The 26,822-nt window shown below is 37.7% G+C and overlaps 3 protein-coding genes across 3 annotated transcripts; all 3 read right to left on the reverse strand.

Annotated features, from left to right (window-relative positions):
* Positions 38-8,036, reverse strand: LOC18600626 (pleiotropic drug resistance protein 3). The gene is made up of 24 exons (XM_018121310.1): positions 7,553-8,036; positions 7,215-7,338; positions 7,013-7,101; positions 6,816-6,900; positions 6,530-6,689; positions 6,367-6,443; positions 6,238-6,291; positions 6,028-6,118; positions 5,614-5,915; positions 5,241-5,522; positions 4,744-5,057; positions 4,160-4,320; positions 3,966-4,069; positions 3,355-3,508; positions 3,144-3,278; positions 2,965-3,038; positions 2,551-2,883; positions 2,168-2,458; positions 1,969-2,052; positions 1,752-1,885; positions 1,143-1,370; positions 835-1,006; positions 462-716; positions 38-354 (listed from the first exon to the last, which is right to left on the reverse strand). The coding sequence occupies exons 1-24, from the start codon at positions 7,738-7,740 to the stop codon at positions 88-90; spliced, it is 4,158 nt and encodes a 1,385-aa protein (XP_017976799.1). The 5' UTR covers positions 7,741-8,036; the 3' UTR covers positions 38-87.
* LOC18600627 (pleiotropic drug resistance protein 3) lies at positions 9,365-18,431 on the reverse strand. The gene is made up of 25 exons (XM_018121309.1): positions 18,387-18,431; positions 17,812-18,225; positions 17,232-17,355; positions 16,711-16,796; positions 16,520-16,604; positions 16,043-16,202; positions 15,866-15,942; positions 15,624-15,677; positions 15,450-15,540; positions 15,018-15,319; positions 14,646-14,927; positions 14,169-14,482; positions 13,833-13,993; positions 13,647-13,750; positions 13,219-13,369; positions 12,992-13,129; positions 12,786-12,859; positions 12,338-12,670; positions 11,487-11,777; positions 11,301-11,384; positions 11,045-11,178; positions 10,524-10,751; positions 10,208-10,379; positions 9,759-10,013; positions 9,365-9,680 (listed from the first exon to the last, which is right to left on the reverse strand). Exons 2-25 carry the CDS (start codon positions 18,204-18,206, stop codon positions 9,414-9,416), a joined length of 4,362 nt encoding a protein of 1,453 aa, XP_017976798.1. The 5' UTR covers positions 18,207-18,225; positions 18,387-18,431; the 3' UTR covers positions 9,365-9,413.
* On the reverse strand, positions 19,879-24,705 carry LOC18600628 (probable receptor-like protein kinase At5g18500). The gene is made up of 8 exons (XM_007031182.2): positions 24,014-24,705; positions 22,973-23,674; positions 22,786-22,890; positions 22,450-22,572; positions 22,210-22,380; positions 21,966-22,095; positions 21,032-21,244; positions 19,879-20,412 (listed from the first exon to the last, which is right to left on the reverse strand). The coding sequence occupies exons 2-8, from the start codon at positions 23,635-23,637 to the stop codon at positions 20,290-20,292; spliced, it is 1,530 nt and encodes a 509-aa protein (XP_007031244.2). The 5' UTR covers positions 23,638-23,674; positions 24,014-24,705; the 3' UTR covers positions 19,879-20,289.

Here is a 26,822-nt window from a genome sequence, read left to right on the forward strand (position 1 = left end):
ATACAATCATGTTCTCTTTGCTAACTCTGCTAGAAAGTGAGAGAAACAGAAGCAAGGAAAGTTTATCATTGAGCTAGAAAGCGAAATTCACCTTCGCTCAAAATTTAGACGTGTAATGAAGAATGCAAAAAGAAAAGCAAAAATAAGGGGAAAAATGATCAGAAATATTGCTGTAATAGCTAGGCGGTCATGGTGAAACCCAAAATAATCTTCTAGCAAGGAAGCAACTGTCTTGGCTTTACCAAACACCATGATTTCATCATTCACATCTCCATACTGTGAAGTGAGCAAACAATTCAATGTCCAAGATGTAGGCATTAGGTAATACAACCAGATCCACCACTTTGGGATTTTCTGCAGAGGAAAGACCAGAGAGCCAGCCAAGTAAATATCTCATAGTAATTACTGTCATGTGTTTTACTGCCCTTTCTATGAGACTTGAGGGGATAAAAATGACTTACCAGAGGAGGAATCAGAAAGCCAGAGAAAAGATTGAGCATTGGGTAGAAGAAAGAGGATAATGCTCCAGCAATTGTGACATCTGGTGTCAATGAGACAAACAACATTCCAAAAAAGGTGAAGTAGAGCTGTGTGCAGAACATGGCATAGAAGTACCACAAAACCTTGTATGCTGATCCATAGTAGCCAATCATGGGGTACGTGATCATCTCAAACACAAGAGCTTGGATGAATAGATAGGGTACCTCAATTGTCACCTGCAAAATAACTTAAGGTCTGTCAAGAAATTCCAAAGACAAGCTACTCAACCAAAATGAGTTCATAGTACAACTTATGGTGTAAACTTAGGGTGGTCAGTTGGCAGCAGGAATGTACCTGTGCAAGTGCATAAGCCCAGGAAGAGTACATCCCTGCAAATCTTTCTCTATACATAACAACTCTCTCTGTGGCAACAGACGGTTGGACAGATGAGCTGCTATTCATCCCCAGAAAGACCACAGCAGAATACATTGAACCGAAAATATTGAACAAATTCTGCTGGTTATTTCTGGGGATTTAAAAAGGAAAATAAGATAGAAAAATTGAAGTTAGTTATCTGCAGATTTATAATTAAGGAAAAGTGAAGCCTATGTATAAGTATCCATGAAATGAATGATTCCTATGCCGGTTTGCCCCATTCTTACATTTTCTTTCCTTGGTTCCAAAATATTAATCCCAAAGCCAGAGATATTATAACAGTCTGCAGGAAACGTGTCAAGTTATATGCGGGGCTTCTCCAATAGGACAAGTTTAGTTTCCATAGACAAGATTTAAACTGGCCCCAGTAACTTTGTGAAAATTGGGTTGGAAAATGAAGATCTCTTGAACCAGGAGGTGGATTGCTCAACTGCCTCACAACGTCTTCATTGTTCCTACCAACAAAAAGAGAGAAAAGGAAGAAATGAAATATATAAGTCAATCCGCCAGTTTGTAAAGTTATTTATTTCATTCTAGAAACACTTGAGCTAAGGCAGCATCCTGCCAAGATGCTACTATACAGTCAATCTATACCAGGAGGTCTGCAAGTAGTTGAAATAATGCTTCAGGTATGAATTTCTACAACAATGGAGGGATTTGAACTCATTGAAATGGAAAATGGTCTTGCCCTGTGCTTTTCAGACAGATATGACTGGTTTATGTCTTCCTCAGGTTGTCATTGGTGATGAATATGAGAGAAATGCATTTGAGGCACTAATAAATCATTCAACTTTGTAGAAATCACAATTAATTTACTACTGAGTAATTGAACTCACTCATACAAAGTAGAATTCTTGTAAATTTGTGCAAAATCAACTCCAAGTTCAGCCTCCACAGGTGGGGAGGTAACCTCTAGCATCCATGTTGCTGGATTACAATTGTCTTTGATCTTGGGCACTCCGGGAATACTCTGTCAGTAAGAATACAGAGAATGTAAGATCAAGGTCGATCAAGAGCTGTTTGCTCGAAGCAATTAATACAGTTTGAACTAACCTCAAAATACTCTATAACTCTACAAGAATGTTGTCCTAATGGACCAAAGTAGATCAAACTCCCACTGTTTTTCAGAAGAATCAACTGCAATGAAAGCAACAGGTATTGTTATGAAAGAACAACTAGAATGGTATATAAAAGAAAAAACACTCGTCCTTTTAAAATGGATATCTTCTCACAATAGCAGTTATACTATTACCTCATCAAATGCTTCAAATATATCAATGCTTGGTTGGTGGATTGTGCAAATAATTGTTCGACCTGTATCAGCTACATTCTTCACTGCACGCATGACAATGGCTGCTGCTCGTGCATCCAAGCTAGACGTAGGTTCATCCATGAAAATTATGGAAGGATTGGCAACGAGCTCCACCGCTATTGTAAGTCGCTTGCGCTGCTCAGTCGATAAACCTGAAAGACCAGGTATGCCAACCAAGGCATCCTTGACATCGTCCAGTTCAATAGTCTCAAGGACTTCTTTAACAAAGTCCTATAAAACCCACCAAAGCACCTTCATGATCACAAACTTATCTCAAATTTAGCTTTAGATGGAAAACATCAACTCTTATAATGGAGTCTTACAGCTTTAGTTTTCAAGTCAATATGAGGAGCCAGACGCAACCAAGCCGAAAATATTAAAGATTCTTGTACAGTGATTTGTGGAGAATGTATGTCATTTTGTTCACAATAACCAGATATCCTCGCAAATGTTTCTTGAACTTTAGGGTACCCACCAACCTTAATTTCTCCTTCTATGCAGCCTATAGTTTTTCTCCCTGAAAGAACATCCAGAAGGGTAGTTTTTCCTGCTCCACTGGCACCCATCAGTGCTGTTAGGACACCAGGCCTTAATGCTCCTGTAACATTTGAAAGGAGTTGCAGCTTTTTCTGAGCATGTCCCTTTTTTCTCAGTTCCTAGGACCAACAAAACAGTGCATCAATGTTCAATGGTTCACGAAAAATGATTCATTGCCAAAGAAGAATGTGTCTGATTACCAGAGGGGTGTCCACATAGTATTGCACATCCTGAAATGTTAATGTCAAAGGTTCAAAAGGTAATACCATCCTGCCTGTGATGGAGACAAAGCAACCATAAATTATGATGAAAAAGAGATAGGCAAGCACAATTATATGAAGAAAAACAAAGAAGAAAAAGAAGAAGACAACAAAACAACCTTTATTAGCTGGTTCCTTATTACTGGAATCCGAATGGCTTACTCCCTTCACCACACTTGCAACCCCATTAAAATCTCCCTTCTGTATCTTGGAAAGCTTGTCCCGTGAAATAATAATGCGAGACGATCCAGGAGCTGCAGGTGTTTCAAGTTCCTCAATATTGAATACAAGAAAATTGGGGGAAAAAAAAGATAAAAAAAACAAACTTACGCTTCAAGAAACTTAAGGCCAAGGTGAATCCGATGTTGTAAACTAAAGAAAAGCCAAACAATGCAGCGATTGATATCCAGAAAAAATATTCATCAAAGTATAATCCACGGCTCTCTAGTGTTGCTTGCCCTATTGTGGTGTTCATGGTTAGCATCTGCAAATTTGATAATCAATGGAGAAAAGAGTACACTTTCAGCTTCATTCAGCACTTAAAGTAAGCATCGTTTACAGGTTTACAAGTAATGCTAATTTTGCTAAGAGTTTTCACCAGAATGGAAGGTAGATGGGATTCATCATTTAGCTTAAAAATTTGGAAAAAAAAAAACACTATACTTGGAGAAACTGCAGGAGCACAATCTTTATGTGGCTGATGGAAGAAATCTTTTGGGAGGAAAGAGGTACACTGATTAAAGAAACCAATAACTTGTGTGCACTATTTACTTAACCTTTAACTGTCAAATTTTGGACCACTCATTCAATCTGATGCACTTCATGCTTGCTTCAACTATTGTACTAGCAAGAAATCTGTGAGAATTCCTCATTCTTTTGAAGAAGGCTGCTTAACTACCTGAACAATAACAAGCATTTAAACCAATAAATAGGAATCTCACCTGTTGCCATCTTGGAGCAAGAAATTCGTTTCCAGAAAGCCCTATTTCTGCATATGACATAGGAGAAACCCAGAAAACCCACTTCATCCAACCTGGCCAGGATGCTGCAACCAATGAAACAGATTAATAAGTATGCATCCTTTTACAGGAATCATTTTACAATAAACTGAATAAAAAGGTATGAAGAACCCTACGCCGTGGAATGATGAAGCCACAGAATAACCAGTGTAGAAAAATTATTAGGCTAGAAGCTGCCACAGAAGTGTCAAAAGTCTGGAAGAGGGAGGCCACGAAACGGAACAAAGATATTCCTGATAACTGCACAGCAAAAAACATGATACACTGACGGAAGAACCTGAAAAGAGGGCAAATGATCAACGTTTAGGCTCACCAACCAGAAGAATTAATATCTTGTTTGCTTAAGAATGAAATGAAAATTGTTTCTTCTTACTCTTTCTATTAGTATTATTATTTTGCCCCTCTGAAGGGGTTAGGTTGCAAGACAAGAGTAGCCCTTCCCCTTGTTAAAAAGAAGATTCAATCTCAACTTCCTGATAACTATCAAGGCCACCAACTTTTAGCAGATAAATTAGTAGGCATTTCGTTCTTTTATATTTTTTCCCTTTCACTTCCTAGCTAGCTAGGATACAGTTTCCTGACAGACTACCACTTAATTTGTTTGTTCTGCTTACTCATTCCAAGAGAAACATAACCATGAAGTTTTAAGAAAGTCCTGATCTCATTCAGTACAATATTTCAAAATTTTCATGGAACTCACCTTGAAACCTCAGGAGTGTATCCTGTTACATAATAAGTGATAGATGTCCAAATCAGGGATTGCAGAAATGACATGGGAAGCTTCAAAATAGCGGCTGGAATTGAATAAGCCCAAGCTGGGTAAAAGCATAACATTTTCTGCTTGTAAAACACTGGGAGTCTCGAAATCGTCATGAACACCTCAGGAAACTCATCCACCACAAGTATCATAAGAGTAAAAAACAGCTCGGCCAGGTAGTAATTTGCATGAAGATTATCAATATGCATCCGTGACTTATAAAATACAGTCATTGTGATGCATGCTATGATGACAAGCTGACAAAAGAAGACAATTTTAATGATTAAGCGTGTTTAATTAAATACTGATTTCAGTTTCAGTACTTTCAGTCTTCTGTTCTATCAACATGTTCTTGAAGCTTGAAACTGTTTTAGCATGAACCTTCATTGATGAAAAAAGAAATGAAAGAGATTACATATTTACACAGAACGAGTCCTCACCTGAGTTATTTTGAACACGTAGAAAATTGAGTTCCTTCTCATAAGAAGAAGCTCCCTTGACATGCAAGCTTTGAAGATTTCCCATTTAGAAACGGAATACTCACTAAAGGAAAGAGCATCCTTATGTCCTTGGGACATGTCGTATGGGTTTAAGAGATCCTCATCTATGCTCTTCCCCAAGGGGGATGCCTTAAATTTCCTGACGAACATATCGACGGAAAAATAAGAGTAGGGTAGCTCAGTGCTGTACCAGTATTGTGCTTGATCTTTCTTTGATAAAACCTGCATAGTTCGAAGGCGAAATGCTTTTAATTTTGAAGAAGCAAGAGACTGCATTGCAGGGAATAGAAATAAACTGGATTAATTCACTTTCCTCCTGAAGGAAGTCTACGACCGCTTTCCTCTGAGGACACCTAAACCCACAGTTTTCAAAGAACTCAAGAATGTGATCGCGCGGTCCATGGTACAAAATTTTCCCTTCTGCCATCAAGATAATATCATCAAAGAGATCAAAAGTTTCCGGTGCAGGCTGAAGCAGTGAAACCAACAAAGTAGCATCTGTCATATGCACAAGCTGCTGAAGACAAGTAACAATCTGGAATGCAGTGGAACTGTCAAGGCCATTTGTTATTTCATCCATAAACAAAGTTTTTATGGGACCTACAACGATCTCGCCTGCATAATTTGAGATTGAAGTTTAAATCACAACTCACAGAAGATTTTTTTTTTTTTGTTGGATGAAATTGGTGAATGGCTATATATTATTTTGCTAAAGCTAAGTCACAACCTGTAGTCAATCTCTTCTTCTGACCGCCAGATATACCTCTTCTCAGGGCGTCACCGACAAATGTTTCAGCGCAACTGTCAAGTCCAAGGATCTGATAACAAGTGCAGGAAACAGTAGAAGTTTACGTATTATTAGGAGTAAGCACTGTTAACATTATGCATTCCCAAGGATAGTAGCGTGAGTAATTAAGCAGTGTTTAAGGATAATTACTTTTAATACGTAGTCAGTTTGAAGTTTCCCTTTTCGTCCTTTGACAGATGTTTCCTGTGAAAAGTGAAAATAAACCACGGTTCATTGATTTGACAGATGTGGGCAATAACTCGCCACGTGAATACGCACCTTCATGTAAGTATTAACATCTGGATCAGGAGCAATTCCTGCTTCCAACTCCCTTCTACTGACCTCCATCATGATGTCTTTAAAAGCAGTAGTTTAACTATCACTTTTGCAAGAAACTAAAAGTTATGATTAGCTAGGTTGAGCTTAGGGAAAACATGTGTACCTGCTCGGCTTCCTACACCCTGACAATGGGCTGAGAAATCAAGTGTTTCCCTCACTGTCATCTCAGAAATGTGCAGGTCATTTTGGCTTATGTATGCAGAAGTTTTCTGGGGGACAAACTCTTCTAGTTTGTATCCATTATAAGAAACTTCCCCGGTGACCTAGTGGAAGCCAACACAACCAACAGTCAACTTATCTAGCAGAAAAAAAATATATGGATATGTTCCATTATATTTGGAATTCATTTTAACGTTGCCAAAAATAAAATTTTATTGCATAGGTGATACCTTAAGCGATTGGTTTAGATTTCCGGAAAGCGCCTTTAACAGGGAGGTCTTCCCACACCCTGGAGGACCAAGGAGTAGAGTCATCCTGCCAGAAATTAGCTGATGGTACGTTAGCTACATTAGTTCTACTGTCAAATGGATGGTGTCCGTCACCAGAACCATTTGACCAGTTTAAACCTTAAGAAGAGATTTGTAACCTTCCAGGCTTTATGACGCCACTGACATCACTGATAAGGCATAGCTTTGCCTGGTGTGACTTTGAACCCATCAGTCTTGCTGCAGGGTGCTGCGAAACAACATCCAAATACAATATATATGTATATAAATCTTGAAAAACTAGTCTGGAAAACGCCACATCTCGATCGATGATATATAGATAATAGATATAGATATACTTACAGAAACCGGGCTTTTTAGGGAATTCCACAGTGTCGGTAGCGGCGTCCCATGAACTACATCACATTCTGCTTCCACACGGAGGTTTTTATATCTGACTTCCACTCTAGGCAGCTCGACACCAACTCTGCAGAACCCAGTTTAGCTCGGTTGGTCATGTAGGTAGCAGGCATGTGTATTATCAGTTTACTAGCTACATGTGTCTGAGTTTGCAGCAGCTTACTAGCAGCTAGGACTAGGAGTATAGTATATGCTACTGGAAAAAGAAGAAGAAGAAGAAGAAGAAGAAAAAGAAAAAGTATATACAATTACCTGCCTTTGAAAAAAAGAAAAAGAATTACCTGTCTAGTCTTTTTCTGATGTTGTGCAACAAGTGAAGGTTATCCGTTTGAATGTTTCTGATGAGCTTATCTATGAAGACATGGCGTTCCTGAGGTCGAAGCCTGGTAGGATCCATTGCGACCCGTTTTCCTTCATCCCCTGGTTCTACATCAATACCTTCTCTTTCTGAGTCTACCATGGATGCCATTATGCCATGTGCTGCGCTACTTTTGGGTCTCCATTGATCCAGAGTTAGTGTCTCTATATATATTGTCAGCAATCAGCGGGGATTGACAAGACTTTGATAACCACCGGGAATTAAATATGAGACCGTCAGTCAGTTTTCAAGTTTCAACCATACATGAATTTTCAAAATCTTACAACTCAAGTCATGTGCCATGATTCGGTGTGGCTGTGTTGAGTATTGGATTGATTCAAAGTTGAATTTTTCCCATTTTGTTTCTAGCACTACTAACTTGTTTGTAAGCATAGAGTGGTTTCGTATCCAAGCGGAAGAGAGGAGAAGAGGTGTTGCTCTTGTTTAAGTATATGTCGCGTGAAGCGGACATTAGTTTCAAGATCAATGGTCACGCATTTAAGGTGTGACTGTGACGACCTAACTACTCCATACCACGTGTTATGAACTAGTAACATATTCTTTTGTATCTAAATTTGATAATCACCACCCGCTAACCAATCACGTATTTATTCTAAATCAAATAAATTTTTATGATATTAATGTGCAGGACAAAAAATATCACATAATTATGTCATCATGTCAAATTAACGTATCACGTTATCATCAATTATGATATACCAGCATGACACATCAGCATCACGCTACATAGAATGATCAATGACATTTTGACTAAATTAATTATTAATTATAAAAATTTATTTAACTCAAAATAAAAAATTCAAAAATTTATTTGATTTAAAATAAAAATACAAGAGCTTGCTTGAATGTAATAAAAGTATTAAAATTAATTTAAATTTTTTTAAATAGTTTGAGAGTTTTTTTTTTGGTATATTATACTTACATCTTATATTATTTTTGAACAATAACATTTTATATTATTTAATACAAAAGACTCGTCAATAATATTTTTTTAATTTAAATGTGATGAGATATATTTTCTTTCTATGTATAATAATATCTGTGTTTGTCTAAGATTTGGTGCAATCTTTGATTTTTTTTTTTATTTAAGTTTCTTTGATTTGATTTGATTTGATTATGTGGGATTGATTTCTTGATTACGAAGAAAAGTTAGATTAGTAGGGATTTTAGAGATTCGGCATTGCCTTTCCATTAATCCTTTAAAGTTTAAAATAAAATAAAATAAAGTGAGACGAAGAGCGGACAAATACGATGCTACAGTCATTTTCGTACTAGACGAAAAGTAAACACTTGAGTTGAAACGGGAATAATCTAAACTTGCCATAAATCTTTGATGACCGTGCATTCCATATCTAGAAATAAACAGGCCAAGCTGTCGTTTTTCCATTAAAACCGCAAGGTCCATGCAGGTAGTTATAAAGATTGAATGGCAGGGAAGCTGTCATATTCATCAATGCACCACCTCTTTTATTACATCAAGTTGGATGGGACTTGGGAGTGCTACTTAAATGGTGTTAATAAATTCCTTGTTTTTTCCTCCTTTTCTCTTCCATTTCTCACATTTCCCAAATGGGACCATGATTTAATGATTGTGGACAATATATGGAGTCTACATGGATCTCCAATTCCTATCTTTTCTTTCGTTCTTTCTTTTTTTTTGGAATTTTCTGGTATTAAATACTAGTGCTGTATATTAGTATTCACCAGGAAGATTAAAAGCATGGGATTCAAACAAATTTGGGTAAATTGGTGGCATGCATCTGTCACCTCCTCTGAAAATTCAGTCTTCCTACACAATATGCAAAAATGGATGCAAGAGCCAGGGGAAAGGCAATGAGAACCAGTGCTGAGATACCCAAGCGGTCATGGTGAAAACCAAAGTAATCCTTTAAGAAGGAAGCTACTGTTTTGGTTTCTCCAAATATCATGATCTCCTTGTCTATGTCACCGTATTGAGATGTAAGCATTCCATTCATTGTCCATGAAGTTGGATTCAGATAATAGAGCCAAATCCACCATCCTGGAATTTGCTGCACTCACACAACACCATAAACATCAGTTTCTTAGTTGGAATTAGTTTTTCCTTAGTCTAGAGTGCAGTGGCTTACTGGTTGAGGGATGAGAAATCCAGCAAAAAGATTAAAGAGTGTGTAAAAGATTGAGGATAGGATCGAAGCCAAGATGAAATTTGGTGTCAAGGATACTAGTGACATTCCCAGGTAATTGAAGTAGAGCATTGTGCAGAACATGGCATACAAGTACCAGAAAACCTTGTAAGCGGATCCATAGTATCCGATCATGGGGTACGTGATGATCACGAAGATAACACTTTGGATAAACAGATAGGGAATCTCAACTGTCACCTGCAAGGAAACTCAACTCGTAAACTACATATTTGGCCTACTCAACAAGTAACAAATACTAGAAAATGGTTGAGAAAGTTATGCAAGTTTAAATTATCTCAAACGAACCAACCTTTTGAAGCTCTAGCAATAATCTAAATTATGAAAATTGCTTGGGAAACAGCTCAATCAATTCCCAAAAAGAAAAAGGGTACCTGTGCAAGTGCATAAGACCATGCGGAGTACATTCCTGCAAACCTCTCCCGGTACATGACAGTTCTCTCTGTTGCAACGTATGGCAAAACTGATGAGCAGTTACTTATGCCCAAGAAGATTGCAGCAGTGAACATCGAACCAAGTATGTTAAATAGATTCTGCTGGTTATCTCTGACATTGAGAAAAACAAAGATAGCAAGTATAGCTGAAGTAAGTACATTACCAATTGCAATGTTGAATTGTCATGTCTCATAGTAACATTTCTTTTCTGATTAATATTTCTTTATGTTGCCAAACGAATCCCTATATACTCACATTTTCTGTCCTTGCTTCCAGAAGAGAATACCAAAAAGCAAGGATGCCACTGAAGTATGAATAATACGGTTCAAGTTGTAAGAAGGACTTCTCCAATAAGACAAATGCTGTTTCCATAGGCAAGATTTGAATTGTCCCCAAGCATTTCGTGAGAACCGAGTTGGGAAATGCAGATCTCTGGAACCAGGAGGTGGAGTACTGAACTGCCTCACAAGTTCTCTGTTGCTCCTGCATGCAAATAGAATGCCATGAACTTTTGTTTATACTGTTTCCTAGTATAGACTACTAGATTGCATTAACATTGAATCATGTAATCAGCCATCGGATAAAAGAGGGAGAGAGGGGAAAATCCAAGCCCTTCTACGCCTCAATTCCAGTTAAGAAGATTCAAACTATCCAATTTAAGTTGCAGGACAAAAGCCTGATTCTGAAATCAAGAGATACTTCATAGAAATGATTGTTCTGCAATGTCCAACTTTACAAATCACCAGAAACAGTATAATTATTGAAATGTAACTCACTCGTACAAAGCAGAATCCTTGTATATTTGGGCAAAATCTAAACCCTTCTCAGCTTCTGCAGACGCAGAAGTGACCTCTAACATCCAAGTTGCTGGATTGTAATTTGTTCGAATCTTTGGTACGCCAGAGATGGCCTGTCAGTGATAGCTGTTAAGTACTGAAACATATGTATCCAAGACATAAAAGTAGCACATCACAAACAAATGAGGAGGATGAAACATATCATAGGTATAGGTATTTCCAAGGGCAAACTAACCTCAAAATAATCTATAACCCTACTTGAATGCTTCCCTAGTGGTCCGGAGTAGATTATGCGCCCACCAGTTTTCAAAAGGATCAACTACAGCACCCAAAAAAGGGGTGAGTATACAGATGGATTCTGATCCGCAGTTACCTTTATTTCAAATTTCTACGTTTAAGAGTAAGTAAAAACATGTTTTACCTCATCAAATGCTTCAAATATATCAATACTGGGCTGGTGAATTGTGCAGACAATTGTTCTCCCTGTATCAGCTACATTTTTTACTGCTCGCATGACAATTGCTGCTGCTCGCGCATCCAAGCCAGTTGTAGGTTCATCCATGAAGATTACTGAGGGGTTTGCAACAAGCTCCACAGCTATCGTGAGCCGCTTGCGTTGCTCAGTTGACAGACCACTAACCCCAGGTATTCCAACTAAAGCATCCTTAATTTCATCAAGCTCAATGGTCTCAAGGACTTGATTCACAAATTCCTATTGAGACATGTAACAGCAGTTTCGTTACAAATAGCCTACCAAGAAGATCTAGAATTGAATGGTGAAACATAACATCTTTAAAACCTTAAGTACCAAGTCCAAGCACTAGCCCAACAATTTTTTAACTTTTCAAACCTAAATCATATGAATCTTAAAAACTCAAAGCTCATATTGTCTGTAGCAATTGATCATTATATAAGTCTTAATAATCATATTCACATCTAATGTGAGATGAAATATTATAATCCCACCATCACTCTTTACTGTAACTACCTAAATCGACATGGAATGAAGTATTATAATCCCACCCACACCCAAGTTCAATCCTTAATGTAAGGATCCAAGTCGAAACATTAGCTTAGCAACTTTTAAGCTCTTAAAAACTCAAACTCAAATTACCAACAGTGATTGACTTGAATGCTATATAGATTTTAATAATCATATTCACATCTGATATGTGATAAAATATTACAATCTCACCCACTCCGTTATAATATCATTTGTAATGATCAAATCTAAACACTCATCCAACAACTTTTCAAATTTAAATCACTTACTGCTTTAGTTTTTGAATCAATTTGAGGAGCCAAACGCAACCAAGCAGAAAACATCACAGATTCTTCTACTGTGATTTGTGGGGAATGTATGTCGCTTTGCTCACAGTAGCCTGAAATCCTAGCAAAAGTCTCTTGAACCTTAGGATAGCCTCCAATTTTTATTTCCCCTTCAGTGTATCCGGTAGTTTTCCTTCCTGCAAGTACATCCAGAAGAGTTGTTTTTCCAGCTCCACTGACACCAATCAATGCTGTAAGAATTCCAGGTCTGAGAACACCAGTAATATCTGAAAGAAGCTGGAGCTTTTTCTGAGAAAATCCCCGTTCTCTCATTTCCTAGATGAAAAGGAATTAATAAGAACTAAGCAGAGATAAGTGTCCTGCAAACTGATGCTTCAAATATTCTCAATAAGCCAATTGTGTGAATGATCGAAATGGTAAATGTATTTACCAAAGGGGTGTCAATGTAATACTGCAAATCCTGAAATGCTACTGTTAAGGGCTCAAAAGGTAAGACCATCCTGCCTGTTAATCAAGATAAGGGAACAACAAGAAACAGAAGAAACAGAAAGGCAAAAATTAAGATGTCAACAGCAAGAGAATTTTGGAAGCTTGCCAAAGTGAAGAACAATATGAAATCAATGATAACAAGCCAACCTTTGCTAGGCTCTTTGATGTTATTAGCAGGAGAATTTGTGGACTTTTCTTTCCCAAGTGCACCATTGGAGGAATCTTCTCTTCCTTGTATTCGAGAAAGTTTTTCATGTGAAATAATGGCACGAGAAGATCCAGGAGCTGAATATGCATTTAGTTAGGTGAACAAGCACGTTATACATCCAGTCATTCTCAAGTTGATTACAAGTAGAAAAACAAGATGTACTTACACTTCAAGAAACTTAAGGCCAAGGTAAAGCCAATGTTGAAAACTAAGGTGAACCCAAGTAAGGCACCAAGTGATATCCAGAAAAGATATCCACCAAAGTTTAATCCACGGCTTTCTAGTAATTCTCCCCCTATTGTACTGTTTGATGATATCTAGCAAGCATAGGAATTAGACCAAGCATCAATATGCTTTTCCACACCAGCTAATGTAAATTTAACAGGCTCATGGCATGGCAACACCATGAGGAGAGGGACAAAAAATGCATCTTTGCAGTGCAACATAAGTTCTTTCACTGTTAACTGCCCATCTGGATACATAAATCTCGATGGAAAATCAAAATCATGCACTCTGATGAACTTGTGATCACAGTTTGATGAGACAGAAAGGGTAGGATGATTTACAGGAATCAATAAGCTGGAAGTGACTCACCCTTTGCCATCGAGGAGCCAGAAATTCATTGACAGAAAGGCCAATCTCCCCGTACGTTAAAGGGGAAACCCAAAAGCCCCACTTCAACCAGACTGGCATGGAGGCTGCAGCAAATAACATTGTTTGAGGTTATCATTTGGTTGATACATTCTAAAATCGAAATAGAGAAGAGCCAGGAAACTTTACATCGTGTGATAATGAAGCCCCCAAATAGAAAGACGTATAATATTGCAAAACTACCCGCTGTCATGGAAGCAACTGCAGTCTGGAAGACTGCAGCCAGGAACCGAAACATAGATATTGATGCTAAGTGCACAGCAAAAAGAAGAAGGAAATGGCGGAAGAACCTAAAGATGCAGCACATTCTTAAATGTCAATCTAGGAAGAAATTTCATTCCAGACTAAAGGTTTGGAAATTTTAGCTGATAAAAATTTTGCAGAAGAAATCTGAAATGGCAACTGTTGAACACAAAAGATACATTAAAATTGAAGAAGCAATCTTTTCTATCGTGCCAAACTCACCTCCAAGCTTCAGGACTGTATCCAATGACATAATAAGTGAGACACGTCCAAACAAGAGATTCCAGGAATGAAAGAGGAATCTTTAGAATACTGGCTGGAATTGCATAAGCCCATGCTGGATAGAAACGCAACTCTTTCTGCTTGTAGAAAACTTCAAGTCTTGCAACAGTCATAGACATCTCTGGAATCCCATCAACAAGAAGTATAACAAGAGCAAAGAAAAGGGCTCCCATGTAGTAGTTCCCATGAAGGACATCAATATGCATCCGACTCCTCAAAAATACAGTCATTGTGATTATTGCAACAACGATAAGCTGCAGAGAGAAAGATCTTAACATGTTTAAAAAATTTCAAGGCCTTATACATTATATTTAATGCTATAACATTGACAGGAATAACGCAAAACATCGTTCCATCCGAGGAAAAAGGGAGAAGCGAGGGAGAACTATGGAAGGATGCTGAAGTAAGAAGTATAACCTGGCTTGTTTTGAAAACATAAACAAAAGAATTTCTCTTCATGAGAAGAAGTTCCCTGGACATGCAAGCTCTAAACAATTCCCATTTAGAAAGGGAATATTGGGTAAAGGACAGGGCATTCTTGTGGCTATGTGATTTATCATATGGCACCGAGAGGTCCTCATCAAGCTTCTTTCCGAGACTGGATTCTTTGAATTTTCCAGCAAACATATCGACTGAAAAATAACTATATGGTAATTCAGTGCTGTGCCAGTACTGTGCTTGATCCTTTTTTGATATAACCTGCAAAATCAACAATCAAATTAATAAAGTACTTAAACCTGATGAAACTAGAGCATGTGAAGGCAATGGCTAGAAACAGCAGGCACTTACTTCCTGGATGAAGTCCGCGACCCCTTTTCTTTCAGGACACCTAAACCCACAATCCTTGAAAAATTCTAGAATATTATCACGTGGACCATGATACACTATCTTCCCCTCAGCCATCAAAATAATGTCATCGAAGAGATCAAAGGTTTCTGGGGCTGGCTGAAGAAGAGAAACCAGTAAAGTTGCATCTGTGATATGTGCTAGCTGCTGAAGACAGGTAACAATCTGAAATGCAGTAGAACTGTCAAGACCATTTGTTATCTCATCCATAAACAAGGATTTTGTTGGACCTACAATCATCTCCCCTGCATAACTCAATTGGAAGAATTGGTTGTTCAGAAAACACCTCAATAAATCCTTTGCGGTTATGTGAAAACACCCTACTAGAGTGTGCATCATACATCTAGTCAGTTCAACTTCAACCTTTCAACCTACCAGTAGTCAATCTCTTTTTCTGACCTCCAGAGATACCTCTGATCATGGCATTCCCAACAAATGTGTCAGCACAAATATCAAGTCCGAGGATCTGAAAAGCCACCAAGAGAGTTGAGAATGTTTTCAGATTCAACATTCTCAATTTATAAAATCTGTTTCTGTCAAAGAAATTACCTTTAAAATGTAATCTGTTTGAAGGGTTCTTTTTAGTCCTTTGACCGATATTGCCTGTGAAGAAAAACCATATAAATAAATGTCAAGATCTTAACATTGGCAAGAGTATAAAGAACATAACCTTGAAACAGAATGACATGAACAGTTACATAACGTTTTACATTGATTCATGCACATAAACCTTATCTTTGACAGCTCAAGCTGTAATCCAAAGAGAGAACAACCAAGTATGGTAAAGTCACCTTCATGTAAGTATCAGCATCTGCATCCGGTAAAATCCCCGCTTCCATCTCCCTCCTACTGACTTCCATCATAATATCTTCATAGGCAGAATTATAATGTTATAGTTTTAATCACTTTAGGCATCAATAAGATGTCCATGGTTATATATAATTTATTCAACATCAAAGAAATCTAACCTGCTCTGCTTCCAACACTCTGACAACGGGCAGAAAAATCAAGAGTTTCCCTCACTGTCATCTCAGCAATATGCAGATCACTTTGGCTTATATAAGCAGAAGTTTTCTGGGGAACAAACTCCTCTAGTCTGTAACCGTTGTAGGAGACTTCTCCAGTGACCTATTTTAGAAAGAACAAAAAGATATTGAGAATGACTACATTAATTAGGACAAAAACTCAAGCATTTGTTGTGGAAAAACATTTCAGAATAAATTGAACATGACTGAGAATCATATCTGAACAAGATATCACATTTTTGTGCTCTGTCCGCATTAAGTTTTAAAAGCAACTCTCCAGCAATGAAAACTCTATAAGTTATGGGAAGCTGGGGAGTGTGTATTGGAACCAAAGAGGATGACCTGAGGCCAGTCATAATACTAGAGAGACATCTAACAGTTTAGTAAAAAGTTGAAACCAAGTTATAGGAAGTATGAAACCTTGAGAGACTGGTCCAGATTTCCCGACAGAGCTTTTAGAAGGGTGGTCTTCCCGCATCCAGGGGGACCAAGCAGTAGAGTCATTCTGCAAATACATTCAAAAGTGCTAAGTATTTTTCTTCCAGGCATATGACGAAAGGGAATGAAAAGGAATGCAGTTACAAGTTATTGAACTAATGATTCTCTTGTACCTTCCAGGCCTTATGATGCCACTGGCATGATTGATGATGCTTATCTTGGCTTCATGAGACTTAGCACCTGAGAGCCTCACAACATCCTGGAAAATGAAGTTTTTCAAATTAATCAGTCTAAACAGCATGCTGCTATATTTAGGAATATCAGAGCATGGTAACCGTATAGAAAAGATGATTTCTGATCTTCTGTACATTACTTACAGTTAACCAGAAATGTGCACAAGATCAGAAAATATAGCATTAGTCATTGACATCAGCAGCCCTGTCAAAGTTCATTTTAATTTCATTTGTTTTCCAATAATTCAAACAATATGACAACCTAGGCTTGGCTTTTGAGGTTAGTAGAGTTCTAACTTTTATTTAACTCCTCTTTGGTTAACCAAATGTGCTCAAGTTGTAAATATGCTAATTTAATCTAACCAACAAGCAAAATAAAGCTGCATCTATTTGTTCTGAAAGCCAATCACATGGTCGATTGCCAAATTTTCAAACTAGTCTTGGAACATGAAATTACTCACTGAGAAAAAGCGCTGAAAAGATGTCCATAGAGTTGGCAGGGGCTTTCCCTGAACAACCTCACACTCAGCTTCCACGTGCAAATCCTTATATCTTACTTCTATAGTGGGCAGCTTTACACCAACCCTGCAAAACCCAATTTAGAATTAATCCAACATTAAATTTATCACTGCCTTGATGAACAGACTCGCTGAGAAAATGCATATGTATGTCTAAGGTTTAGCCATTATGAGGTGTCAGGCTTGCTCTGCTTCTTGTTTTGCATCTTATGCACTGAAAAAAGAAAAACTTCAGTGAAAATTGGATTGAGGAAATAAAACAAAATCAATTCTATCAAATTCTAGGAAGGAAAGAAAGAGATTAATCCATGTGGGGTGTACATGTATCGATCCTTGTTTCTCAGGTGTACCTGTCTGCACATCCATAGAGATAAAAGCATGCATAAGCAAATACATGCACCCCAACCAGCCATCCAGTTAACCAACCAATGGCAATTCATACGTATGAGCATAAAATACAAATGCATGAAGCCTCACAAACACACTCAGGTGCATGGTTAAAAGAAGGGAAAAGAAGGCTTACACATCTATTCTATTTCTAATTTTCCGCAACAACTGAAGGTTATCATTTTCTATGTGTTTGATCAGTTTCTCCATGAATATATGCCGTTCTAGAGCTCCAAGCTTGGTGACGTCAATCACACGTTTTCCTTCACCATTAGCCATCCCTCCATTGTTATCCCCATCATTATCTTTATCAAACAAAGATGATCTTAGCCGTTCAAATGTAGGTAGTCTCTCAATTGCAGCCCACTGCAGAGCATATTCAACACCAGCATCATCCTTCCCAGAACTCAGGGCTGAGCTGCTCCGTAAACTAGAGGCATGAAGCTGAAATGATGATCTCAGACTTCTTCCTACCTCTGACAACTCAATTCTCAGTGATTCGATCTCATCTGTACCAACCATCTGAGCCATGTTTGATAACCTGAAAAACCTGTAGACCTTTTATGATATACTGAGAACAAGTTGTATATATAGACAATCAAGCCTTTGCTTGTATATGTTAAACTACTAAGGTTGCTGAAGTAAGGTAATTCATCATTCTTCTCCTTAATGTCTAAGAAATTTAAAAATGGTGCATATGTAGGAGATTACCTATATTCTATGAGATCACAACTTTGGAATTTTTGAGAGGTCAAAATCCATCTACAAAAGAAAGAAAACCAAAATGAGCTGGAGAGATAGAGGGAAATTCAGTTGTTAATCAAAGCAATCTTTTTCAACGCTCTTACTGCTTCAATTACATTGGATCAGGAGTTGACTCTGTTAAATTTTGACTTTTGCTTAGTATAAAATAATCAAGATCAAGCTGAATACGATCATGCAGTTTAAACTCTGATCATTTGACTGCAAAACCATGGTATACCAAGATTGAGAAAAACCAGCTTTATCGCAAAAGCAATGGCTTCAAGTCGTCTGAAATTAGAGAATAATATTTTGTCTACGTGACAAAATATGGTTGCTCATATCACAACTGTGTTCTCTCTCTCTCTCTCTCTCTCTCTCTCTCTCTCTCTCTCGTGCTTCGGTTGCAAACATAAAAAAAATGAGCAAAGCTGGTCTAGCAAGAAACGTGACTTGGCTGGCAAGAATATTAGTTTTTCTTGGAAACTTGTAACTATAAGATTTGGAAACAAAAAATAGGGCTCGTTTGGAAAACTAATTAGGAGTAGTAAACTTGGTTGGCAAGGCAGTTTAATTAATGACATGGTGAGGACTGCAGCTGCAGCTGCAGTTGCTCAGAATCCTGATTATAATTTCATTGGCAGTTGGAAGTTTGGGTGTGTGGCTTGACCAGATCAAAAATGACTGCTATTTGTTATTCATTAAACTATGTATATGCACCTTGATGCCAACTAATGACAACATCAGTGGATTCAAATTACAAAGAAAATTTGACTCTTGGGTTTGAATGATGCTTCAACATTTTCTTGGAAGCCAGCAGAGTTCCATGACAACCACACAACAATTTTCAGTCAAGATTTTTCAGGTTGACAGTTTAAGCTTCTAAACTTGCATGTTTAAAGTCTATAGCTACCCCAAACAATGGTATTCTGAATGCAGATCAAGGAATATAAGTAATTTTGTTTGGATTTCAACCCATAAAAGCAGACCTACAGAAACAGAATGCTGTTCTAATTAATTTTGACTTTGCTGAACTTCACAGCTAACATCTTTAATAATGATATGGGCCCCCAGATCAGGTTGAAAAACCAGAGGGAGAGGAGACTACTCAACTATTTTGTCTCCAAAGCTTAACAAAGAGGTTTACCATAAGAATGAGATAACACACCACCTTCAACAAAAGCAAAATGCAATCTCCACCTGGCTCAAAATGATCCGAACCTAAAAGTTAACATGAACATCAATCCTCACTGCATCAAAGCAAACACGACCATCCCAAGTCCCAAACATGGCATGCTACATACTCAAATCCACCAATTTGAAGCAAACCCCAATTTATGATACTTGCTAGTAAAACCAAAATGATAACTCAATGTGGCCATGCAGCTTACATTAATGCATGGGCTGTCGACTGTTGCATATTAGTCTAACTTCTTTTTAGAAGAAACATATGGGGTGGAAGTGAAGGGGGGGAAAGCAGAAAGAAAGATAATCTAAAAAAGTTCATGACCACCTTGTCACCTCCATTCTTCAAGAAGGAATGTGGGGAGCAATTCCTCAAAACAATATTAAAACTTAAAAAGGAGCTCCCCGATTCTGTACACACCCCCAGTAATCTTGGGTTCTTCACAACGCCAATTTCCATACACAAACAAGTCATCTCTTCCATCTACAAATTATATTAAGAATTTAAACAAAAGGAGAAGCCAAAAAAAAAAAGCAAAAGAATAAGCGATCATTGTCCCCTTCCCCACTCTTTACCACCATGCCCTACTTATCGACAACTAATATGGAGACAAACCCAAGAAATTTTAACAGTTTGAAAGAATTTTAAGAATTCCACCGTTCATCCTCGGCCTGTTTGCAGTTTATGTTAAGACTGCGTCCGCTTGCTCTCTGATCTGGAAGCTGGATAATCGCTACGATCAGTGTCAGAATTATCCCTTTGTGAATCTATTTCCAAGCTACTTCCATGATTCCTACGGTGCCTTCGATCCTGAATTTCAAAATTTTTATCCAATCATTTCTTTTAAGTTCACCGAAACAGAACCGCAGATATACTAGCTACTCAGAAGAAAACAGCATACACTTCACGAATATCACAGTATTTATAAGCATGATTAAGTGCATCCAAAAGTGTGATATAAATGTTAATATTGGTAGGAAAGAAAGCTTTCTGATTAAAACAACAAAGAAAAGAGGGGATAAACATAAAGATACTATTCCTTGGCAGAAGTTGATTACAGTACACAGCTTTTGATCATACAATTTTGGCAGAATAGATTAGTGAGGAATTCATTATAAAAGCACTAGATGAGAGGTAAGAAATGGAGAGAGGGAAGAAATAGATGTACTTATCATAATAAAGGTAAAGCCACATTAAGATAGTACCAAGTGAGTCAGAAAGTAATACTCTTGGCTATACAACTGAGAAATGCTTGGCTATATGTCATAAAGTTAGAAAAATGCCACAAAAAGTAAGCAATTAGACAAAAAACCTAAAGAAGCAGTCAAGTCAGATAGTTCAAGTTTCCTTTATCTTCATTTCTTTTCTTTTCTTTAATGACAAGTCCAAATTGAATCCACTATGCTACAGAAATGAATTTAACACTAACCTCTCTTGGTATGGGATACTCCTCAGACTCGAGCATTCGCACAACTTGGCCCATCTTGGGTCTTTTTTCAGAATCCGGATCAACACATCTCAAAGCAGTGAGAAGGGCACGCTTTAGAGCTCTTGTTGATGGTCTGACCTCAATATTTGGGTCTACCACTTCCTCTGACCTCCTGCTTCCCACCATCATTTTCAGCCAATCAACCAAATTTACCTGTAACCATAAAGATATATCATGCTTAATAAAGCTTTAAAAAATCTTAATATATAAAAACCAAGAAATCCATCACTAATAGTTATGTTGGAGAAAACAATTTCAATGCAGCTATATCAATTTGAATTAGACCTTTGACTGACCATGACCACCAAGTTGAAATATTAAGAGCTTGACCGCAGTATAGGTGCAGAATGCTGTTAACTTTTATATATTCATGTTAGGGGGAAGCCTTGGTTCTCTAATAATTTTGAATTCTGAAATATTAGTACTTTAGAATGAAGATTATAATTCAGGACAGTGTAGAAATACCTCCCGAGACACAAGGGGCATAGAAGCGCTCAACTGCTAATTGCCAGTTGTACAGCCTTAGCTATTTAATTTTCAGGTACTATTCTCTTAGCACCATAAATATTAAAATTTTACTTAGTTATGTATTTTGGTCCACCATATTAAAGAGACAGAAACAAACACAGCCAGTTAACTAATTCATCAATTCAGAACACAGGATGGCATGCCTTTTAACAGAAGAAAAGCAATCCTTAACTTAATTCCAGTAGTACGCCATGGTGGGCAGGGAACAAGCTGTACACCTAATATATAGTAAGGAGACCTAAATCAACTGACAGATTTCTATGGTTTAGTAACAAAAGCATTAAACTTAACTAGCCTTTGAGTTTGCAGCAGCTTAGTAAAGATCTTATAAATGATTACTGTGTACCTCATGGGAAGGACGACCATAATCTACAGGATCTCTACCAGTAATTGCTTCCAATAGTACAACCCCAAAGCTGTAGACATCACTCTTTTCATTCAAAAGGCCAGTATTTGCGTATTCTGGAGCCACATATCTGTGTGATTTTAGGAGAAGATAACAATCAGATAAAGAAACACAGAGAGAGAGAGAGAGAGAGACTTAAAGTACTAAATATATGAAAATCACACACACTAGTGAATATACATACCCAAATGTTCCCATAACTCGGGTTGTGACATGACTTTTCCCAGCACCCAGCAGCTTGGCCAGACCAAAATCAGAAACCTTGGCATTGAAGTCATCATCAATCAATATATTGCTGGACTTTATGTCTCGGTGCACCACCTTTGGTTCAATGGCCTCATGCAAGTAGGCAAGACTGCAAGAAGAGCCATCATGCCAAATGAGAACCAGACTGATGAAAATGTATATAAATATATTGACTTACGCCTTAGCTGTGCCAAGGAGAATCTTTATGCGAGCCTCCCAGGTAAGATATCCATGCTGACGCATAGCTCCATGAAGCCATTGTTCCAAGTTTCCATTGTTGACATATTCATAAACCAACATCCTGAAATTTTAAATCATATGCCTTTTGTTAAAAGCCGCAAGCCAGAAACTTAACCAATATCCAGATAGCAGAATCGACACTGCTACTAAAATATTTAAGCCCCAAACTGCTTTTCCATGGTCTCTTAATTTTATTACTGCTAAGGATAACGCATTATCTAGGTAACTGTTCAAATTTTAAACCATGAAAAAACAAAGTAAAACAAGACTACACCTGTTTGTTCCTTCAATGCAGTAACCTAAAAGACGAACCAAATTCTTGTGGCGTACATGCCCAATGGCTTCTACTTCCACTCTAAATTCTTTCTCTGCTTGGCCCCTACAGAGAAGATGATAAGAAGTTCAGCTAAACAAGGACAAGAAAATAACACCATTTTAAAAGTTTACACATATATACTCACACATTGTTGAGGATCTTCTTAACTGCCACTGGCGTCCCATTGATTAAATGGCCCTGATAAACAACTCCATATCCACCCTCTCCAAGAACATTATCCTTTGAAAACCGGTTAGTGGCAAGTTCAAGATCCCTTAATGTAAACCAGTGACCCCAACCCAAGTGAGAGAATTCAGGCAGGCCAACTAGAGGAGAAGGAGCAGTAATGGGATGTGAAGAAGAGGGTTTACAAACAGTTACTGTGCCAGAACTCCCTTCTTCTCCTGATTGAGACCCTGCACCATCTTTATCCAAATGGTGAAATGAACCTGACTGACTACTATTGTCTCCATTCTTGGATTTTCCCATCCCCAGATGAACCAGAACCTTATCTGACTCTTTGTCACTGGATTTGTCATGAATGGTTAGAAGAATACCATCACGAGGAACAAATTCATTGGTTGATACTTGCTCCACCCTGACTTCCTTAATTTCCTTGGAAACAGATGGGATTTGGGTAAGAGGAATCTTATTTCTAGCTCTTGATTTCTTCCGGGAAGTTAAACAAAACGAAAGCAGAGAAAGGATGACTATGATAAATAATGCAACAACAATCCCAATAACTTCCCAGACCTTAAGACCAAAAATGGCAGTCTTCTGGGATAATTCTGCGTTGAGATCAGTTGCCATGTCTGTTTTTCCTTATTTACTTTCAGATATTCAGAACCTACATGATTGACACAAGACATAAGGAACGAAATTTGATTAATACATAAACATAAACTAAAAATAAGGCACTTATTGCTCCATCATCCATGCGACAGTATTACAATATCCATTCCAAATTTTATCTTTTACTTAGCATTCAGCATTTCCACACAAGCAACCAAGGAGCAGAAGCATCAAGCTATGGAAAAACAGAACTTTTATTTTACCAAAGGAACAGATCAGACAAAATGATAGAACAATTAAGGTCCCCGCTACAGAGAAACGATTTTCTGTGCAGCTTAAAAGTAAAAATTTTGATACAGAAAAAAAACCAATTAAACGAATTTGGTATCTTTACCTTCCCGCGGTAAATTTCAGATCTTTGAATTCGGCACACCCACTCCTCATACAAGAAACAAACCAAAGAAACAAGCCCAGATCTCAGATTAACAAGAATGAAAGCAGCCAAATAAGGAAGCCCAAAAATGTGGCCACTTTCCAGAAACAACAGCAGCCAATTGACGAAACTGCAAATGCACCCACTTATCCAAAAAAAAAAAAAGGCAGTTAAATAGCAAAAGAGAGATGATTTGTTTCCTGGGGAAATGTGGAGGTGAATCTAAGCTGGAATGGAGCTATCTGGTACCAGAAATGAGGCTCCGTGTAAAGGCAAAGGCAAAAGCAAAGCCAGAAATGACAAGGAAAGGCCCGAAACTGAGAGAAGTGGATGGACATGGAATGGTGAATGGGGCGAAGGGTGGGGAAGATAATAAGAGAAGAGAAGAAGGGATGGAGTTATCAGTGGTAGGTGATGAGTTTAGATGCCTTACACCACATTACATGTTTACTAATACATACAGTAAAACACAAGCATGCATCTTGCAAAACAATTGTCTAACACCCTCTTCTTCGCTTTAGTCTTTGCTTTGAACATGACTCTTTATCAGTAATTTACTCTTTTCCTCTTCACTCTTTCTTCCCTCAAAAATTCTGTGTTCTGAATCACCCTGTTTCCAACTAAACTCTAGGATGTTACTTAACAGTTGTAACTCTAGTCTACTTGTGGGTTTTTTTTTTTTTTTTTTTGTTTTTACTCCAGGGTGGTTAGTCAAACATCTCAATTAAGATACAGTAATGGAAAAAGAAAAGGATAATTATGATGGGTAATGAGCAATTAATGTGATATATAGAGTTTAGTGCTGGTCAAATTGAATAGGAAAGGTTATTACTAACTAGAATTCTCATCCATCAGTTTCCATCTTCAAACATGTCTACCAATATTAAGTTATGCTAGCACTGTTAGAATTTCTTTTTGCAACCATCAGGGTTGGTGATCTCTTAATTATTATGATATTTTTCTCAAAAAATATTATCATATTACTCTATAAATTATTCGAAACATTATATTTTAATCTTCGACTCTCTTTTTTCATTGATTTCATTGTAAGTTCCGTGTATCACTTTAATCATATATAAAAATATATCTATAATTTGGAAATGCACTAAACAGTGAAGGGATGCATGCAACAAAAACTTTGTTATCTCCCAAATTTGATGTTGTATTGGTAGATCACATCAAATACAGGGCAGATCTAACTATCAATGTAGTGATCAGTTTTTGCACTTTAATTAGCTTAACTATTTGGCCCATTTCCAATTCTCAAAAACTTGGTCAGGCAATATAAACAGTTAACACACGATTGACGCTTGAGCTGATTGCTTTGGGTCTTTTCCATCAAATTGATACTGCTCTCTAACCCCATTAATCAAGCTAGTTTCAATGTACCAATCACAATCTTTAGCTTGTACATTGTTCCATTTGCACTTTTGCTTGCTTGATTAGTAGTAACACAGACAACAATCTCTTTTACGGTTCCAAATTCAATTTCTCAGCATCCAAGCAAGATGAACAAAAAGCTGAGGTTGAGTCTTTGGTTATATTGATTTTGATAGATTGAACCCTGCATCAAATTCAAGGGGTGATACCCAATGTTGCAGTGCAGCAACCAGCCGGGCTCACCTGGACAGAACTGGAAGCAGAACATGGCTACAGCTCATGTAGTAAAACAGGATCATACACTCATAGCAGAAATCATAACTGATCAATGGTCACACCTTTGTGTTAAATGCCAACAATACGTCCTACCCAAGATTGTCCTTTCTGGTTGGAACGTGGGAAGAAAACATGATGTACTACATGCAATTATGTTCGCATTAGCAACGGATGAGACAGCACATGAAGGAGCTGGAGAATGTGGCAATGAAGGATCATCAAAATGAGAGAAACCTAAAGTGCATGTAGGAAAGATCAAGTTTAGGCAGCGGGAAACGTGGGGTTGCAACACTGTTGCAAAACGTAGGGAGAGGGTGAAGGGTGGCGGTCCACACGCAATGAGCCGGAATGCACGGCATGTGGTGCCAGCAGCAGCAACCGCCATGTTTTCAACCAAATATCTCCTCAAGTCTTTAATTGTATGGTTGTACATCTTGCAGTAGCACCGCCTTCTACAGTACATCAAGTTTGCTGTCTTAATTTTCACTAGTTTTTTACCATGAAATCAGTTGCGCTTAGATGTATTAATTTCACAAAGAATTATTCTTTATTCCCACTGATATTAAGAATCCCAACATGTTCAAGGCAATTCAAAAGCAGTCTGGGGATTTGTTTCCTTACACTGGAAAGAAACATGGTGGCTTCATGAACATTCTGTGATACTTAATTTGCTCCTGTAGCAATGGAAAGAACAATCAAGAAGTAATTAATCAGCTAAAAAATGCAATGATTAGGTAGAAAAACAATAAGGAAAATTATGAAAGAGCATAAATGCCATTGCTAGTTGCTGGCATATTGGTACCAGATATAAGCTGTCAACCTTCCGGTATATTTCCTGCCTCCCCCTGATCTTAGTTTCATATTAAAATCAAAATAAAAACCAAAATCCATGAGTGGGAATGGGGTTTGGGGACCATTGCTCCGGGTTCTGCAGGTACCATGGTCCAGGAGAGAGGGATGCAAAGGTAATTACAGAAGACTTATCTGGCAATTTCCCATCAGCTGGTGTGATTAGACAAAGAAACCATACCCAACCCAAAAATATAAAACTCGTTTTTTGTAGAAGTTAAATTCAAACCACTGCCTTGTATTAGAAGAAAGTTTGAGGCTTACT

The sequence above is a fragment of the Theobroma cacao genome, chromosome 5, assembly GCF_000208745.1.
Source record: "Theobroma cacao cultivar B97-61/B2 chromosome 5, Criollo_cocoa_genome_V2, whole genome shotgun sequence".
Classification (NCBI taxonomy): Eukaryota; Viridiplantae; Streptophyta; class Magnoliopsida; order Malvales; family Malvaceae; genus Theobroma; species Theobroma cacao.